Source organism: Apteryx mantelli, chromosome 4, assembly GCF_036417845.1.
Source record: "Apteryx mantelli isolate bAptMan1 chromosome 4, bAptMan1.hap1, whole genome shotgun sequence".
NCBI classification, from domain to species: domain Eukaryota; kingdom Metazoa; phylum Chordata; class Aves; order Apterygiformes; family Apterygidae; genus Apteryx; species Apteryx mantelli.
Genome location: NC_089981.1, coordinates 52996258 through 53017339, shown reverse-complemented (window position 1 = coordinate 53017339; position 21082 = coordinate 52996258). Strand labels below are relative to the sequence as shown.

Genomic DNA, 21082 nt, shown 5'->3' with positions numbered 1-21082 from the left:
AAGTTTCTATTGATGAAGCTTGTGACCATCTTTTCAGTTTAATGGAGGTAGCTGGCTATGTATTTAGCTTTGCTCTTCTTGGTTGTGTGTTTGTTGCAAGAGAAAATGCCATTTATGTCCTAGGATGCTGGATGTTACGCTGTTCAGCTGGAGAAAAATTTAATACAATCTATAATAAAACCAAAATGCATGAAGGATGAAGAGAGAGCCTGCTCAAGAACTGGGTCCTAGTTGAACTGGTTTCTGCCCTTATAACATGCTCTTTGCTGTGTTATATTCAAGTGTACAAAACCTGCAGTAGTTATTGTGTGCTCATAATTTCTGATCCTTTGCTTCTCTAATTGCAGTGTAATCACTTCTTTGAAACACTGTGATGAAAAGCTCAAAAAGTTAATATAAAATGTTTAAATAGCCTGTGAACAAAATCAACCTGCAAAGAGAGATTGCTCCCAAGAAAATGAAAAAAAAGTTTGCCAAGTGCAAGTGCTGTCACACACTGCTCTGTGTCGTTCTGTAGGTACCTTCTGTCACTAAAAGCTCCTGGGTATAACTGGCTGATTTCTGTTGTTTCAAGTGTCAGTGTTCAAACCTAGGGTTTGCAAAATAACAAGCAAGCTTCCAGATAGGTTGCGATTGATAGTGACACTCACATGTAATTCAGAGAAATATTTGAAATACAAAGATTTCCTTAGACTGGGCATACTGATTAATGCACTGAATTTCAATTTTGGCTTGGTTTTACTCTTCTTCAGACATATTCTTTTCTTACCATTCATCGCAATGTTTTAGTTGTCCTCAGTAACTTCTGTATGTATATTTGTGACATCGTGCAGACCCTTACACCATGGGCCTTCCTGGCTGTGGGAGATTTGTAATAATGAGAGGGTAACACCAAACTGAGCCTTTTCTTTTGCGAGCCTTTTACCCTGAAATAGCCTGGCTTTTATGATTTTTGAGCGAAGAGTATACGGCATGATCACAACCAGTTCTGCCACTAGCAGAGTTAGTTTGGTGAGTGAATTTTACGGTGTAAATATTTTGTGCGTGAAAGTGAAATTAATTTGCCCGAAAAACCAGACTGTTTTTAGTTTTATATATATGTTATTGTTTCACTACTCACAGGTTACCAAACAGGCAGCTTAAGTCTTTTGTTCTCATAGATACATTATTGTATAGTAAAAATAAAAATTTCATTCGTCACATATTCCGTAATTATGACCATTAGAAGAGTTCATGATGTGTTATCTGGATTCTTTTACCATACATGGTTAAAATTCTGTGAAACTTGCAGCCAAACTTTACACACAAAGTCAAATGTGTTTATTATGTCCTATATAGTATCATATTTAAGTGGCAATCTGCTATGGTGGCTTGCTCTTCCAGTAGTCATTAGATGACATGAGACCTAGTGTTCTGAAATGAAGAAAGTGCAGACTTGTTCAGAAACTTTTCTTCAATTCTAAGGCATTTATCGAACTGTATATTTATGCGTCTGTGGTTCTCTTTCAACTTCACATTTGTTACTGTTTATTTAGGTGGTCTGGGTTTTCATTCTAAAGATGTCAGTGTAGGATTGAAAATGTATAAAGGTAGATACAGTGATGTGGAGCTATAGGTGAGAAATTGTTTATTTAAATGATAAGGTAACTTTTAAAATAACTTTCACTTTCAAAAATGAGAAAATGTGACAATAGACATTTTTAATGACATTGCACATGCTATTTTGTCAAGGAAAATGTCCAATTCAGGAGTGCACAACTACTTTAAACAGCACTACTATTTGGACTGCAACACTGCTTGGCAATTTTAAACTATGTTAAGCTCCTAAACTCTAACTACGCTAAACTCACAAAACATGTATTTGCAGAAAATGATGCTAATGAATGGTTTAAGCAAGCTAAATGAGTTTACTGAGCCAATTATTTTTATTTATTTTTTTATTTATTTTGCCTGATGCACTGCAAGAAAGGGTTTCATAGCTATGCTGAGGGTGGCCAAGGAAGACGTCCATCAGAAGGCATTCCCTGCCCCAGCAATTCCAGGAGCAGAGACCCTGGCCTTCCCTCCTGCTGGAGGATATCAGGTTCCTTGTTGGGTACTCCAAAGCACAGACAGGAGTGGTGAGAAGGACAGGACAAAGTTGTTCTGCATCTGAAACAAAAAAACCCTTTTCGTATGGCTTTCGTTCCACTAGCAGTAGGACTGGTCCCGTGCAATTGTAACATGCACTGAGGTATTCCTTGTCCTAGTGAGATGAAGCAAGCCTTTGTCGTGATGGTGAAAACAATTTCTTAGGGCAATCCCTGACAGCTCCATTTGAACAAAGATCAGACGTGTAGTGTAGAATAGCAGCTCCCATTTGTACTCGCACTGGCAAAAAAGTCACAGTTTTCTCCTACTTTCTACTGCATTGATGATTAGCAGCAGTAGAAGTTGCAAAGGATGCAGGAGACCTCCATTTCTGCATTTTGTCATCTAATTGTTCATGGTAAATTTGGAGAGTGTAATAGCTGGACCCTGCCGGTACCTCAGTAATCATAGCTGATATTACTTGAAGCAGCAATGAACTTCAGAATGGACTTTCCCTGTACAGAAACTTTATCTTCTGTCTAAATCCTTCAAACAGTTCATTTTTGAAAGTGACTGACTTGTGGAGATATCTGTAGGCAGGACTTGTGGGGAAAATGTTAACGTATTTTTTATGTTGGTCTTTTCTCCCCTTTTTAGGTTGAGTAAGCAATATCTGTAATAATTTCAAGATTGAATATAAGGAAATAAAACTGTGTAGAAATGCTGACAATTGAAAGAAAAAGTCAAATAATAGGGGGATAATGCAAATATACATTTGATAGCTGTCTACTGTTTTACAATAAATAGTTTTCTATGTGTTTTCCATTTCTGTAGGACCTAGAAAATGACTAGTGTTGCTGTACAGAGCCAGCAGGGAGATCATTAATGCAGTTATATTTTTAGGTCTGAATTGCCACTATCAATGATCCTGCCTCATGAAACAAAAGAAAACGTTTGCGTATTTCTGGGGAAAATATAGTATGTACCACCAAATACTTACCATACTTACCACCAAGTATAGTACATGCTATTTGTGCATCCAATATGAACTATTCTTTACCATAAACTTTTGCAGGATGCCAAATGAAATTGAAAAATACTTTTCATCAGAGCTGTTCAGCAAATTCAATGTAGAACAAAGAAGTTATTTTTCTACACAAGTGCCAACCATTGCAAATCACCCACTTTCCACTTTTTATTACCAATCATGAACCCCAGAGACTTTTCAAAAATGGGAGCTGTAGTCCATTTGGTTTGTGAGGTCTGTACATGCATGTGTAATTATAAAATTTGAATTTCTAGCATTGCATTGGGATACATTTAAAACTGTGTAGCAGTTGAGTGAAATACTGAACACAAAGCATGTCAGGCTTAAAATATTTAAACTCATCCACACAACTTAGAAGACAAAAAAAAAAAGTAGAATATGATGGTTGATGGCAGTTAACATAAAGAATGAAGTCCTGGTGATGGTAGTTCTACTTGTTGACCTAATTCTTGCCTTTCAGACTAGTCAAGGACACCTTGTTTCTAATGCTTATTTTAATCACATAAAGATGGTTTTTGTTTGGATAAAGAAAGGAAAGGGACTTGGGTTTTTTTTGCTGTTATTTCAGTTTTTGTTGTTTTTTACCCCTGAAAAGGTAGGAGGCATTTGTGTGTTTAAACTAGTTGTGATACCATTACCATGCTGTGCTTTGTGTTGATTTTGACAATATTTTCTTCTCCCAATTTCAGGTTGGGTGGGACTATATCTGCATACAAGATAGTGCCAGATGAAGTAGAAGAAATCAAGGTACAGTATTACTGCCTTTCAACACTGAATTTGTTTGCTGGGAGAATTACAGAAATGTTACATGAAAGAAGCCATCTTATTTCTTGCTTTGAAATGCAGAGAGTATATGGCCTTTCCTTACTATCCTATTTGATAAATTCTGAAAATAGAAAATAAGAATGATTATATGCATTGAATATCTGAGTTAATGGAACAATATCTAAAATTAAAAATTACTATAATGATAAAAATAAACCTTTGTCCTTTCCATGCATTTTAAGACCCTCTTTTAATTGATGGAACACATTTTATGTATGTATTCATCTTGATATTTTCAAAGTCCAAATTATTTAAAACTATTTTAATAGTCCAATATTAAGTCCAAAACATTTAAAACTATATGTTTTAAAACTAAATCTAAAACTGAATCAGTAGTTTAAAAGAAAATTAACAATGGTTCCTTCAGATTTATTAATTGATACATATTTAAGCTGTTGGAACATTTTATTATCTACCCAATTCTAATCTAGTATCATAGGAAAAAAAATGGTGCCTAAAGTAAAATTCTTAGATCCATATTTATCCATCTAAAATAGAGCTCTTCTTATTTTTAGAAGTACAGTTTACCTTCAGCTTAAGTTGACTTCAGTAGGATTTGTGGATGCCAAAAACTTGTTTAATTCAGGCCTCTATGTTTAGATGCCTGAAGATGGGCATTATAACAAGATTCACTTTAACTGAGTCCACTCCTGCAAAGTACTTTAGCAGTTTGTGTCAGTTTTGTTCCTCAGTGAAGTAAAAGATGCTAGCTGTGCTAGCTGCAAGTTTGTCCTAGATTTATTAGCATGGTCTGTGTAACAGGTTCTATATTTATACCTTTGGATTTGCACAGTCAGTCTGACCTATTGCTTTGCTATTTATAATTATTTAATCCAATGTTTTGTTTCATATGTGCATTTTTGGCTGTGCGAAGAGAGTCAAGAATAGTGTAAAATCTAGTAAATGGAAGTGGTTATGTAATCATCTGACCTAGACATGACTTAAAAGCATGTGAAGCTGTGAAGATTTTTTCCTCTTCAATTAACATCCAGCACATTGTAAGCAAATCCTGTGTTTACCTCTATCTGCATCAGAATCAAAACTATCACTCTGCCATCACCAAACTCAAAATTTATTTCCTCCCTCTAAAACTCAAGGACTCCTCTATCTTGAATTATTAAGAAGAGCATGATCTATTAGGGTAGATCCAACATTTAGGCTTTGAAATTCAAAAGAAAGAAAGATGGTTTTCAAAACTTATTACTGTTGAGTAATATTTTCATGATGTTCAGAGAATTGCAGCAAAACTATAAGAACAAGAACCACGAAAAACCCTAAACCATAATCTTTCTCCTTTAATATAAGAAATCCAAACCCATTGACCTTTTACTAATGGTGAAGACAGAGAAAATGAAGCTGATATTTCTGTCTTCATCATGCAAAGTGAATTCAGTGAACAAAGAAAAATGGAACTCCAGGAAATTAGAAGTAAATGCATTTTTAGGACCTTAACTGTTTTTGGCATGATCGGTAATCCTGGGAATGTGTTTTTCCCCTCGCCTGCTAAGGAAGGCTTTCCCAAGTTTTTAGTTCTTTCGTATTCAGTGTGGTGATTAAATACTTGAGATCCTAGGGATTAGTGAAAGGGCTAAGAACCACCTTCGTTCATCTCAGTGTTGCCAGCATGTAAGTGTGGAGGGAGGATTCTACTGTTCTAAGTCAGAGCTACTTAAAGTGATTGGAAAAAATCACCTGCTATACTTATTTCTACTAGCTGTCTCGTCGTGTTGGGGAAATGTGCTTTTTTAGGTTGTGACTGAAGTCAGCCCACTAAAAGATGCACCTTAAAAGATCTGTCTTCTCAAACTTGTCCCTTCTTTTTCTCAAGCAGAGAGAATGAGAATTTTATGATTGAGGTTATATAATACAACAGATGTTATTCATATGAAATAAGGCACTACTGGAAGATGCTAAGACACAATAGCAGTGAGTATAATAGACAAATCTATATCAAATATGGAAAAGTATTCTTCTGTGTCTGAATTAATGAGGCAACAGCACTTGAAGAAGTTATTTTGAATAGCAGCTGCCAAGTAGGGAGACTGAGTATCCTTTCAGTAAAAAGAGGGGGTGTCTTAAATTCTGAAAAGCTTCTCCAATTAGATTAGAGTGGAAAAAGAGGAGAGAAGGAAATAAGAGAGAACAAATGAGATTCTTGGAATGTTGCATTTAGAGAGGGCAGAAGACAGAATCTTCCTCCATGCACAGTAGTTCAGAGATATTTTGCCTCACAACTATCCCTTCCCTATTTAAACATGAAATTTTAAGGTTTTTAATTTGATGGAAATATAAGAAAAATATCTCCATTTCTAATATATGATTTAGCTTGACAGGTTGCTTAATTGAGTCCACAGGAGTTGGAATAATCATAACATTTTCTGATAGGCCATACAAAGTAAACTGTTCTTGCTTAAATGGCAGAGGATACTTTTTCAGGCAGAGAACAGTGATCATTAGGACAAATAAGTCTCTGACAACATTTTCATATATTCTAGAAATAGAACTAGGATAACCTCTTTTACAGCTCAAAATAGTTCATGGAAAAACAAGTTCACAGGCTTTGTTAATTCACATAATTTACATCTTAGAATATTATTGTAAGCAGAGACTGTATCTCTGAGTTTGTGGAAGAGAAAAAACTATAAGCCTTAATATACCTGCCAGTTGCATAGTATCTTTAGAAGGTTAATGAAATGTGTGTTTCTAAATGTATTAATAATTTCAAAAATATCCTGTATAATGTATACATATGAGAATTTATTTGCTCATATTGCATACACAGCTATTTTAAGTGTTTATAGTGTTTCTGTTCCAGAGTATTTAGAATATATTTGTACTTGTATCTGAATACATATACATGATTTTACTGTGTGTATATACGTGTGTGAGCTCATATATGGTTTGTGTGTCTAGAATATTGCCTGTGCATATGTATGCCTATTTCTGTGAATGTGCTTGGTGAGTGTTGGCTTTAATGAAAGCTGCCCATCCCACTGATTGACTGGAATGTTCATAGGCATTTGAATTAGGAGAATTTTTGACAGATGATAGCATGTATCCTAACTATCCTCAGGCACCTTATCAAGCTTATAAAGAATTGCATGGAACCAATCACTACTACAGTTTTTCAGCATCTACATCATTGTACCACTGAGGAAAAAATAGCAGAAATACATTTCTTTAGTTCTAGTTAATGACATTCAGGACAAAATACAATTTTATTTACAATTTGGAGTTTGTCTGAAGCATAAAGCGTGATTTATGATTATTATCAATGAGGGAAAGTTTGTGTGATGTACAAGTAGATCTTGTTAGATGTAAACAGTGTCATCTTATGATTCATAATACCATAAGAGTTGCTCTTTTTGGTTGTAGCATTCTGTCACTACAAAGAAAATGCATGATATTGTGAAGGATAGCTTTTCTGGAACAAGACTCTGTCAGTGAGAAAACCACCCATTAAAAGATTTCTGAAAATATTTGGTTTGTTCGGATTTGCAGGTCTACAACAGAGATGAATGTAATTGTTCTTTTTTTAAGTGCTTCTCCGTATGCTTTTCAAGTAGGGCTACAGGCACTTCATAGTTTCAAGATCAGAAATGAATTTGGCAGTGACTGTTCAATTCATGAAAGTAGTGTGCACAAGAAATACATTGCCACTGTATTTTGTTCTTGTAATACATTTGGTCTGAGAAAGATGTTCCAGTGTAGAGAAATGGTTAGGTTGTTACCTCCTCTAGTAGTGTAGTCAATTTTAGGGAATCTTTTGTCAGAAATTTTTCTTCATATTGGTTGTAATTTAGATTTTAAGTAGTTTTGGAAGAACATGGAAATTTAGTCCTGTTATCTGCCATTTCACACAGAAATATGCTTTATACTCCTCAAAGAACACCCCTAATTCTTCCGTAGTGGTCTTTAAATGAAACCACATGTACATAAAGTATTAAAGGCCACATTTAAGACTACAGACCATTTCCCATGAACAATGATAAGGACAGTGCTCTTTATTCTTTAGAAAAATGTTTTCTCTTAATAGTGTGGTATATGAAAATCCTTCTCATGAAGAGCTAAAACACCTAAGGATATTCCTCTCAAAATGTTTTCAGTCAGTTAGGCACCAGCCTCCTGTGATACAGAAATCCAAGAGGTGAAAATTATAAGAAAGATGAGGTGAGAGAGAGGGAAGTAGCCAGAGGGGAAAAAGACAGTTTGTCGTCTGAGATGTTAGTTTCTCTAGATGACTTAGGAATTCAGGAGGTTTAAACTTTTCTACACAATTGTATTTATGAACACATTTGTGAATGAAGTAAGTTTATTTTAATATTGGTGCTGACTGTATTTCAGAGCAAAGCTGGACTCTCGGACTCTCTGACATCAAAAAATACACTTCTTTGAAATGCCTACAAATAAAATCAGTCTATCTAGCTGATGCCTTGACTTTCCCTGAGATCTTCTGTTTTATAGATCCTATGGTGTCAAATACCTACATGATACTGTATGTCAGAATCTGTCCTTTATGTCCATAGGAGTGGCTGGTGAAACTTATGCTACCTCAGAGGAGAAGCTGAGCATCATTTCTTTTGGCATCTAGCGCTGAAGAGCCTTATCCACTTTTTTGATTTGAAAGAGACACTACCAGATATGGGTGGATGACCCAAATTTCTTTACCTCTGTTAGTGATCAACCTCTGATCACTATTATGACTGCTTGAGTATCTCAAGCACTTTGTCTCTGCTTTTCTGGCAAGGACTCTACTTGAAAAGAACTACAGGCCAGTCAGCCTCACCTCCATCCCTGCAAAGGTGACGGAGCAGCTCATCCTGGAGGCCATCTCCAAGCATGTGGAGGACAAGAAGGTGATCAGGAGTAGTCAGCATGGCTTCACCAAGGGGAAATCATGCTTAACCAATCTGATAGCCTTCTATGATGGAATGACTGGCTGGGTAGATGACGGGAGAGCAGTGGATGTTGTCTCCCTTGACTTCAGCAAGGCTTTTGACACTGTCTCCCATAACATCCTCATAGGGAAGCTCAGGAAGTGCGGGCTGGATGAGTGGACAGTGAGGTGGATTGAAAACTGGCTGAATGGCAGAGCTCAGAGGGTTGTGATCAGCGGTGCAGAGTCTAGTTGGAGGCCTGTAGCTAGCAGTGTCCCCCAGGGGTCAGTCCTGGGTCCAGTCTTGTTCAACTTCTTCATCACTGACCTGGATGACGGGACAGAGTGCACCCTCAGCCTCCAAGTTCGCTGACGATACAAAACTGGGAGGAGTGGCAGATACACCAGAGGGCTGTGCTGCCATTCAGAGAGACCTGGGCAGGCTGGAGAGGTGGGCGGAGAGGAACCTCCTGAAGTTCAACAAAGGCAAGTGCAGGGTCCTGCACCTGGGGAGGAATAACCCCATGCACCAGTACAGGTTGGGGGTTGACCTGCTGGAAAGCAGCTCTGCCGAAAAGGACCTGGGAGTGCTGGTGGACACCAAGTCAAGCATGAGGCAGCAATGTGCCCTTGTGGCCAAGAAGGCCAATGGTATCCTGGGGTGCATCAGGAAGAGTGTTGCCAGCAGGTCGAGGGAGGTGATCCTCCTCCTCTACTCAGCCCTGCTGAGGCCACATCTGGAGTAGTGTGTCCAGTTCTGGGCTCCCCAGTACAAGAGGGATGTGGCACTACTGGAGCAAGTCCAGCGAAGGGCCACAAAGATGATTAGGGGACTGGAGCATCTCTCTTATGAGGAAAGGCTGAGAGAGCTGGGCCTGTTTAGCCTGGAGAAGAGAAGGCTGAGAGGAGATCTTATCAACGTGTACAAGTATCTGAAGGGAGGGTGTCGAGAGGATGGAGCCAGACTCTTTTCAGTGGTGCCCAGTGACAGGACGCGAGGCAACGGGCACAAACTGAAACACAGACGCTTCCATCTGAACATGAGGAAAAACTTCTTCACTGTGAGGGTGACAGAGCCCTGGAACAGGTTGCCCAGAGAGGTTGTGGAGTCTCCTTCTCTGGAGATATTCAAAACGCACCTGGATGCAATCCTGTGCAACGTGCTCTAGGTGACCCTGCTTGAGCAGGGGGGTTGGACTAGATGATCTCCAGAGGTCCCTTCCAATCTCAGCCATTCTGTGATTCTGTGATTCTGTGACTCCAAATTCCTAAATGCTTTGGATAGAAAAGTATACTCACTAACTTTACACATGAGAATAGCAATTACTGCTTCTTGTTTTCCTGCTGTCTGCATCTTATCTTTCAGAGGCTCTGGTGGTCTTGGAGAATGCTTGGCCTCGGATATGAGAGAGGACACCACCTCTGGAAGGGAGGAGTCCCTTCCTCTTGCAAGCTGTCGTGAATATTGAAGACATTGAGGCATTGTTAGTAATTCCTGTTCTAGTGTGAGAAGGACTTCTTGTTCACAAAGTAACAGCATCTGAGACATAGACCATAGTTAAAGACTTTTCATTTGAGAGCAAAGACTTTCCTGTAACCTAAATTAATGGCAGTTAGTGAGGCTTTTATCTCACGGATACATCTCATGACAGGAATGGGTAAGAGTGTGCTTTTTACAGGTATTACCATGACTAGAATATCACTGTTTTGTATGATCTTATATCTGCAGTCCCACAATGTGTGTGTGTGTGGTGAAGATGAAGAATTAGGAGGTATTGGTAAATAATTTTAATTTCAATTAGCTAATGACAGATAATACAGCCTTTTAAAAAATTCTCGTGTTTGCTGGATGTTTACAGTAGTCTTAATTGACTTAAAAGATTAAATGCTGTTTTTGCCCTTGTGTATGTACTTTTGATCAGTCTGATTTGTGCTCATAGTTCTGCACATGGGCTCTCAAACTGGATCCCTGGGTATATTTTTCTTTTCAGTGACTGTGCAAGGACACTGAAAATGCTCCTGTACATTCTACCCAAGTGCTTGATATTTCAAGGAATCAAATATTATATCCCTTGAGAAAAATACAGGCAAAGGAAATGTAGCTATCTCAAGCTGTGGTACTAAGAGAAACAGGGACTAGCATAATAAAAGGATTTTTGATACCTGGTCCCTCAAAATGTAAAAAGTTAGGTCCAAGAATCAGCATTAACCTTGTGTGCTATGATGATCAGTATTGCGGTACCAAGCAGTACTTTTTTGTACTGCTTTGCCCAGTGGAATTTCCAGCCTAAGTTAATTGTCCCATCTTCCCACACCATGCACAGAGGGAGTTTCCTGCGAATGCCTTGTAGGAGGCAGTAAGCTGAGTGAGCAATTGCCTGCAGCATTTAGGAGGAAATTCTGAGGACAGCTGAAGCGCCTAACCCAAATCAAAAATATTTAGGTAACTAATTCTGTCCTTGTAAGGAGGAAGCTATCTCTCCTTACGATCTGTCAGATTTTAGAGTAAATAGAAGAGAATACTTTAGGTTTTGATGTTTTAGCGTTCTCATCTGTAGCAGAGAAACAGCATCCTAAACTCAAGACTTGAAAGATAGTTTTGCTTTGAACTAATGTGTTTTGTATTTTATTGTGAACTTTGATCTTACAAAGACCCAAAAGTAGTTGAACCTGTGCTTTGCATATCATGGAGTATTAGAGCATGGAGGAGGGAAGGGCAGGTAGATTGTGAGTCCATTTAAGGTGAATTGCCATACCAGTGCTGTATAATCATTTTAGCACTATTATTATTTATTTCCCAAAGCAAACAAAATAGTTCTGCAGTTCTCCTGCAAAGAGGGAATTATGTCTAGAGTGGAAAAAGTAAAAAAGCTGAAAGTTAATTTACAAGACAAACCAGTACATTGCTGATCTTTCAAGCTTTTCTGGTTAAGCAGTGTTCTCTGTGTTGTTGCCCTTCAGAGGGGAGGTTAGTGGGTCAGATGTCTCGTTAGTCCAGTCCTGTTTGTCGGTTAACTCTTTCTCCACTAAATACATTAGAAACAGACAACAGGAGGTAGTATTCTTGTTCACAAATCTTCCTGTTTTCTGCAAGTTGTATGCCAACAAAAAAAAAGCTCTCTGCTCCTCTCTGTGGCCATGGTAACCAATTTTCTCTGACATCCTGCTGGCTTTCTTCCACTTTCTGGTGAATACGTATCTGTTTACCAGTCACTGCCTGAAACCCAGTCAGGCCTAGGGGCAACTTCTTATTTTCTCTGACATAATTTCTATTAAGTTCTTTACGTCTCCAGTATGCTGGGCAATGCTTTCTGTGGCTTCTGGTCTCACTAACCAAGCCAGTTCCCAAGTGGGCTCTCACTTAGCGTCAATGAGAGAAGACATTGCTCAGCTTCATTGAGCAGCAAATAGCTTTTAGCACAACCATATATAAGTAAATCGAGTTTATATTAAAGTTATATGAAAAGTTTATATAAAGTTTATATAAGAATGATAAAAATCATTTTCCATCTGACCTATTTACAATAAGTTTTGTTTGGTTATATTTGCCCTCTAAGAGGGTATTTTGATGACTCTCTTTTGATATCGATCAAAGAAATGTGATGTTGTCCTATCATAACTGATAATGTTATAATTGGTTAGGGGCTTGACTGAGTTTGAGAAAAATCTGTGACATAATCTTTTCTTGTAGTAAATAGATTTTATAAAGTTTTTTTCTTTTTATGATTGGCAAATGAGATGAGTACTAGCAGTGTACATGCTGGAAAAAAGGAGATCAGTTTGCTTTTTTAAAAAAACTATTTATGTTCCATAGCTATTTTCAGATAATCTCACAGATTATAAACATTATTATACGTAGAGAAATGAAGTATAACAGGGAATTAAAAAATTCCCAACAACAGAAATTCCTAATAACAAAAAGCATTAACTTAGAACTGCTGAAGCTGAAAACTTGTCTGATCATAACACAGCAGTCATCTGTTCATCACAAAGTGGTTCAGTAGATTGTATTTTTCTGAAAAAGATTTATAGCTCACAGAATACAGATAATTCTGATAAAATAGTATAGTTTATTTTGCTTTCATATTATGTTTTATATCTAGGTGCTTTTTTTAAATTTTATTTTAATGGCTTTATTGGAAAAACACAGTAGGAAGATACCAGAAATGACACATGCCTCCCTGTGATATGCAAGCATGTAAAATTTGTATTAATACAGTGATGCTTAGTACTTCAATACATGATTACACCGAATTAAACTTCTCTGATTACAAGTTTTTGTGGTGCCCTAATCCTATTAGTTACCCAGTCATGTATAAAATCCACTGCCTAAAAGAGAATGGGAAACATTGTGTCTTTTTAACAGAAGGCCAACAGAAAAGTTCTTTTGAGGAAATTTCAAAGGGGAATGGTGTAAAATAGTCTTTATAGTACAAACAAATGGGATGAACCATGCAACTAGAGGCATTTTGTTTGCCCAGATGTTTTTTTTATTACATGCAGAAGATTTATCTAGATGAGATTTCATGTTGATGAGCTGTATCTGAGAACAAATATAAAATGGAAAGCTTTTAGCGGTTTCTAAGTTTTGTTGAGTATGTTGGGCATGTCACTCACCTCATCTCTGACAGTACAACAGAGTTGGTATGTTGGCTTAACTGGTCTCCTAAAGGCTTCCACAAATGGATCTCTACTAGCTAAATAAGATTACAAACAAAAAGTGTCCTTTTGAGTAAGGAAGCTGAGGCAGATATCTTAACAGGCTGAAACAAATTGGTTCTCTCAAGAAGTCTGTTCCTGTAACACAAGCACACAGGAGAAAAAAGCTTTCCCAAGAGCTTCTCCCATGTTTTCTGGGTTAAAAAGCCTTATAGTGTTAATTAACACAGATAACCACCATATTTTTTCTAGTTGTCTAGTTTGTGTTAGCCGTAGTTTGTGGAATTATTTCTCTTCATGGCTTTTACTTGAGGGAACTAGGATGTGATGCCTCAGGGTGATGGGTGGGAGTGCAGGGTGCAGGTATTGCCCAAATGAAATGGGTCCAGTCTCTGATGCAGGAGTCACATGCTTAAGGAAAGTGGGGTCAATATGGACAAAATGTCTCCGAGAAGTCTCTCCGAGAACTATAGTTGTAACAAAAGCCAATTATTTTTGGATAACAGTAGCATTATATAATTTGCAGCAAAATTAAGTGGTTTCCTAACCAGAACATTTTGATAACAGAGTACATTTGATGTAACTTACTGTGGCCAAAGTTAGAATATTTGCTCTTCTGGAACATTTTTGAGTTCCCTAAAGAAGTGTTGCCTATCTAGGCAAGAAGTATGATTTGTTTCAAGTTTAATGCTAATATAAGATTAAAATTTGATGTTTCTATTTTTCAGTGTTCCTATCTCTGTGCTTTTGATATGTTCTTCTTCTGGATACCTCCATGATAAAACACCTAGCATTTTGATTTTATTTCCTGTAACAGTGGTTCTGTACCTTTGAATTATTAGTAGGATTTCAGAAATGATGTGACTTAATTGTCCTTAGAGAGAATGCCACTGAATCATCAGAGTTCAGTAAAGGTGCAGTGGTTGCAGAGTTTTACTTTTTAAAATACTGTCTTTTAAAAACATACACAAGGAATTTTAGGATTGTTCTGTCAGAAATGTTTGCCTTCGGTTTCAGATGTCTCATCATTCTGACAAGATTAGGTGGGATGTTAACACTGCAAAGGTAACACATATGTTTGTTCTCACCATTTCTGCATAGACTGACATTTATGGTTTCTCCTATTATCAACTGCTGTGTTGCTGTAGTTATACTCTATCACAATAACCTTGTTTTTTAAGATTGTGAATACTGTAACAGTTTCCCTGCGTTGCTTCGGTAGTATGATGACATAAACCTCTCTACTAAATGCAAATACACTGCTCCGCTGTGCAAATTTGTACTCTTCAGTACAGGCATTTAAAAGGATTCTTTTGCAATCATGCGGGTGAAGTGGTCTTGGTAATTAAACATTATTTGAAATAAGTGAGAATTACGTGTGTTTATTGTTCTTCAAAATGAGCCTATGTATCTAGGGATGCACTGTGCAGAAAAGAGATTAACTTCAAGATGTTTTGAAATTCTTGTCCTTTGATAAAAATAGAAAACAACAATTCTGTGTGTATTTGGGCCAGGTAATGTATTCTGTATTTTAATCCAAACTTATAGGAAATACTGTTTAATAGAAAGAGGCAGCCTGTAAAAATAAAGCTGGGAGTCATTTGGGATGCTAAGGTTAACACCTGAGTTTTACATAGTACCTTGTGGTTGTAAATGACAATAGCCATAAGGACTAGCATTTGTCTTCATACTGTTTTGAAGGAAAGATGCATAAGTTTGAAATCGGAGAATTGTAAAGAACTTGTTTACATACAAAAGCTTGGAGTATGTCTAAATATTGCACAGAACTGTGAATACTTCTTTAGGTGAGAGAACGAAAGGGATGGCTGTGTTTGGAAAGTGAAGAGTCATATATTTGTAAAGTACTATGTTCTAAGTGCCGTTAAAGCTTTCCCATTCATGGTGTCCTCACTGAGTTGACTTCTGAAGGAGCCAGCAAATGAAACGAGCATTAGATGTGCACAGATAAAGGGAAATTATAAGTTTGTCTATGATTAAGTCTTTTCTGCAGACATAACTGTGGAAGGCACTTGGGATACCTACTGTTAATGTTAAGCCAATAATTGATATACAGGCAAGAAGCTTTAATCATAGTAGCTTAGTTCTCTACTTTTGCCCCAAGTAAAACAACTGAGATATAATTTGGGTAGCCAAGCTCTTCTATCATGTATTTTTATATTTAAATACTTTATATAAAACAGCATATATATTTTTGTATTATATGTGTGTGGTTGGAATATGTCTGTGATGGAATAATTTCAGATAGCTTTTATTGAAAATATTTTTAAAGCCACTCTGTTTGCTAGACTACTACTGGTGAAAAAGCTCAGAATAGTTGGGCATGTTAGAGTATTAAATTAGTATTGTTTTCTGAGGATGACTAAATAATAGGAAAACAACACCAAAGGAACAATTATTTCTAGTTGCCCATATAATTATTTACTTTGAATATGGTTGAACCATGGAATGAAAGTGTGGTCAACAATCTTAAACTTTTATCCCTTTTTATGATCTTAATTTATTAAGAATGTGCTCCATCATCGAGGGTCAAAACCTAAATTAACAAATTTGATACAAGTTTCTCTCTGACTGCTTGCTTAATATATTTTATTTAAGTCACCTCACTTGTAGTTTCAAAATCAGGAAAAAAATGCAATCCATCAACCCCATTGACAAATAATATCCAGGCAGCAAGTTTATTTTATATACAGGGTGGATAATTGCTTACCAATGCCAGTGAAAAATACAAATAACAAAATCAGTTTAAAATTGAAACTGCAATATAAACAATCATTCTGTTATCCCTGCTAGAAAAAGTTAATGCAAAATGGTTCTCCAGATCCTTACTGGTTCTGTTGCCCAAAACTCTCCATGAAAATCTGACTTACTTCTCTCCTCCATCTTAATTTAGCTGTGGGGAAGTGAAGGTAATGTCTGAATTAGAGTTTGTGAAAGAATCAAACACTCTCTTATCAGACCTTAGTCAGGCACTGAAATCTACCCAAAGAACAGATATTATTGTTAGAAATTTTTCTACGAGTAGGTCAATGAGAAATTCATTATCTGCCTATAAAAAATAATTCTAATAAGAGGAGCCCAAAGGGGTGAAGCCAATTTATTCTGTTAGCCTGCAATGTTTTTTTGAGAAAATACTATTATTTCATATGTACTGAAAATGAGGATGTCCAGATGTTAACTTGCTAGTTATAATCTTCAGTTCAGTAGATGAAAAAAGTGGTAGTTTGCTTTCCAGCCTATCAGTTTCATCATGATTAGTATCCTTTTTTTCTAAAGATTCAAAGCCTAAGATACATGAAACTCAAGTTTCCCAGTATGCAAAGAATGAGATAGTAAAGGAGGAGTCTTAGAAAAAAAATGTTTTTATTTGTAACATTAATTTTAGTGTAGAGAGTGATATACTGCTCATTCCATTAAAATATATATTCTGTAGCTGAAGCGCTTATGATGCTATCTTGGGAGATATTTTGGAATTAGGGTGAGAGGCTAAAAATGTTTAGAATTTCCTACTAAAAATATCCCTGTTTTTAGAGTTGGACAGAAGTGAAAGCTGAAGCAGCAGCTGGAGCCTTAATGAATTACTAAATGATCTCTGACATTTAGGAAGGAATAGCTACAGTGGCGTGGAAATTTGCTTCATTTTTTAGAGATGATCAGTACTGATGATCACAGCTCCAACAGCAAAAGTTCTAAATGGACAAAGTGTAAAATACTGTGTTTAAATTTATAGATACAAAAGTAAAAGCTTTAGGAGTAATACTCTATAGAGTTCTCCGATTCCTGGCAGACATGGTTGTAAACCACAAATTTATAACTCTTAAGAGAACAAAAATTCTTTGATTTTTTTTTTTTCCATCTTCAAATATCACAGGTATTACCTTGCCTGTAGAGGGAATTCTTACAGGAGAGAAAAGACTCTCTTTGTAATTGCAAGAAAGAAGTAAAGCCTTCTTCTGTAGAATCAGAGGTGATCACTGTTGAAACAAAAAGGGAATTCTAGGTGTATGTCAGAGACATTATAAATGGAAGATTGCCTGGTCCTTAATTTCCAGAGGACATTGCCCAGTTCTTGCTCATAGATAAAATTTAGTGCATACTTTCCTACATACACTCATTCCACCTACTCTGTGTTACTGAAAATACTCTCTGGATGACTCTTCTGACTGTGTAGGCTCTTCATCACTCTCCAGCACTAAAGTGGCAATTGTCTCTACAAGGGAAAGTAGTAGTCCAGAGGTAAGAAACTGCATGCATCATAATCCTCAAAGTAGAATGTGTGGGAGATGATACAAGTCTTTGAAAGGAGTAATATGATATTTTTAATTATTACTGAAATGCCTTGATTTTAAACTGCATTGAGCACATGACTGCAATGTGAATATAACATGTCCAGACAGGGAAGTTTTGCAATTAAAAAAGCAGAAATTACTTACATAAACATTTTCGTATAACAACCATGTGTTAGAACAATTGTATATAATGCAGGTAATACACAGTCAAAAAGACTTACCATTTCTTCTGCAACTTTCTTTATTAAGTATATTTATATACTTAAGATTCTTTTAAAGGTTACCCTGTGTATCTTTAAAGAACAAGCACTTCCTAGTCCAGAGGGCTTTCTCTGGCTTCACAACTCTAGAAATGACTCATGCTTTAGCAAAGAGGCTTCTGTTCCTGTGAAGCAGCAGACATTTCAGATGCATAAGCTCTGCTTTCTGTCTGATTCAAGTAAAGCAATAGCAACAGGAATGCACTGTTTTCACTAGAACCTGCTGAATCCACAACTGCACTCCCCAAACATTTCTGTAACTACTGGATCTCCTTGCATATCCTTTTGGCAAAACATTTGGAAGACCAAAAGCATGTACATATTCTCTTTCCATTCCCTTTCAGGAAAGACAGGAGGAGAGAGGCATGAGATACCCATTTATGAAAGTGTGATGAATAATTGCAATACCTGTGTGTTAATTGTGACATTTAAAAGAATATCTTTTTTTTTAGATTGTCATGATGGTTTAATATAAACTTCAGATAAACTAAGTGAAAGCAATTTCATTAATATCAATATTTATCAATATTTATTTCTCTCTTAATTATGGTGGAAAATGTATGCTAAGAGTAACACAATAGAAATCACTTGAGGTTTAGAAGTTAAACATGTTATAAGAAACCCACGTAGCTATTAATTTGTAACCCTTTAAATAAAATCTAAAGCAGTCTGAACATCATTTTGGTTATTGCGTATAAAACCACTTAAAAGCATATGCTTGCAAAAAGTTAACAGATGTTACCAGACTTTAATAAATATCACTACCAATTTAACACTGATGTGATCAGATTCAAACTCCTGTGCCAGGAATACCTTGGTTACGTCAAATGTCCTTAAGATTCTCCCAGTAAAGAATTTAAAAATAGGAAAGAGCATCCAGCTAGTCTCAGTTTCTCCACACCATTTTAAGTCATTAAGCAGGTTGTCATTGTTTGGTTTGATGTCTACAGCAGTACTAGCTTTCTTAGTAAATAGTTGTCTTAAGTATAGTTAATATTCCCTAAGGGGAGACTTAGTTTTGCACATTCCAGAACTCCCCGTTTCTCATGTGTGGGCTGTTAGGCTCGTCCATGACAGATGCTCTGTTTTCTTTATTGCTTTTGTGATGGAGTTGATGAGGTCAAAAATAGGTCCTTTCTTGAAGTTCATTGTAAGAATTAAGATAAAATCCAAAGAAAATAAATGAAGACCTTTATTTGAGGAAAATTGGAGTTTTGAGGGAAGGAGGTAGAGTTTGCATAAGCAAAGAAAAAATGCCTCTGCAGCTACTTTTGCCTCTCTGAGAAGCTAGTGTTGTTTTGGTGACAGGGTTCCTCTGTATTTCAGTGGCTGCTCAAAAATATTCAACTTCATTTTTCAGAGGAGTACCAAAGCAGGTCTCTTAGAAAAACTGTTCCCAAGAATAAAAGGGAAAACACTGTATTTGCTTTTACTAAAAAAGACACTTCAAGATCAAGTTTTGGTTCACCATGTGCTAAGTAGTTAGAGTTTATAAATCGTTAATTCCTCTTGAAGCAGATCCTGTAAGGGTTTCACTTGTCAATTAATATTCCCTTGGTCCTGAAGTTTTTGGTTCTCGCGCAGTTCTCGCTCTCACTTTTGCAACTGGAGAATATGGTACAAATACCTTCAGTGCTAGGGCACTTAACTGATTCAGCCTTAATTCATTCAAGGTTAAGTGGTGAGAGTACCTGTATGGGTGACGTTTTTAGTGCAAGTGTTTCTTATTCCACAATTAGTAGCGTATGTTTCAAAACTGTCAGTCACAAAAACGATATTATTTTGTGTTGGAACGAGCTCATTTGAAATCATGGGACTGAAGTATTTTTGAATATATCAAGATTTCCACTGCAGCAACGAAAAGTTGCAGTGTGATAGCTGCAAGCATTTGTAAGGATTGCTTCTCCTTTAGGAGAAAATATTGTCTATTTCTCCCATTCTCATGGTACTTATTAGTATTTCTTTTATGATCCTTAAATTTTAGCAAGTGAAGTTTGGCATATGCTTTTACAAAAATGAGAGATGACAAGTGATTCTGCTTGGAATTATCCTCCTTTCCAGTTCTTTTCATGTGTTGCTTTGAACTTTGTTCATGTCCTAGCTAGCCTTTACGGCTTTGTTAACATTTTGAAACTAGATTGAGGTAGATTGCTTCTGTGAAGAAAAGTGCCGTTGCTCCATTTGCAGCAACTTCACCAGATTAGGCAGACTTTTTACAAACTTGTGTCCACCTCAGTCAGTTCAGTAGGATGTATAATATATAAATATAAATATATGTATATATGAGTGTGTGTGTGTGTGTGTGTGTATATATATATATATATAAAAAAAATTTTTTTAATCCTTGTCATTTAACAAAGTGGCAGCATATCTTTCCGTATAGTAACAAATCATTTCCAAGAATTTAGGGCCTTAGAAACTTTGGAGATCACAGTACAAAGAATTCTGCAAAAATGTCAAAAGTTGTTTGACATTCTGCATATTGTTTTGCCTGAGAGATTTGCCATACCCAGAAAGGCATGTTTGAACAACCTTAGTATCCTGGCAGATTTTAGCTTCATTTACACCAGCTGCAGAGACAATTGGAACATGATTTTGAAATCTCTTTAGGATTTTGAATGTTTTTATTACCACTTCAAGTAATTTGATTTTTAATATGTATCAAGAAAAAATGAACATCTTTTAAAAACCTTCCACAGAGAAATGAACGGAAAGTTTCAGCTCTTAGGTAGAAAAAGGAATTCTAATGTGAGTTGTTCTGCATCAAATTTCTCCTGAGTATAATGATTAATTGAAATCTTTGATTGCAGTGAGACCAGCTAATGCTAAGATACCTCTGCAAGCTGCAACAGAAGCAGAAGATAGCTCATCAAATTCTATGGCAACAGCATTCACCCAGTATCATGTGTAATTGCTACAATCCTTTAGGCTTATAAGAGAGAGCCCACTGAGCATACACTGAATCCTGAAAATATCTTCCCTTTGAAGAGAATGGCCTTTTTAATTTAAAATTGGATTTTCTTATTTGTGCCAAAAG

The 21082-nt window shown here is 36.5% G+C and overlaps 1 protein-coding gene across 13 annotated transcripts in view; it reads left to right on the top strand.

The window, feature by feature from the left end:
• Nucleotides 1-21082, top strand: part of GPHN (gephyrin) — a 339571-nt gene that overhangs the window by 140456 nt on the left and 178033 nt on the right. For all 13 annotated transcript variants that reach the window (XM_067295581.1, XM_067295579.1, XM_067295576.1 and 10 more), the window contains exon 3: nt 3808-3865. In XM_067295581.1, coding sequence (XP_067151682.1) covers nt 3808-3865 — 58 coding nt within the window. The remainder of the gene's footprint in view (nt 1-3807; nt 3866-21082) is intronic.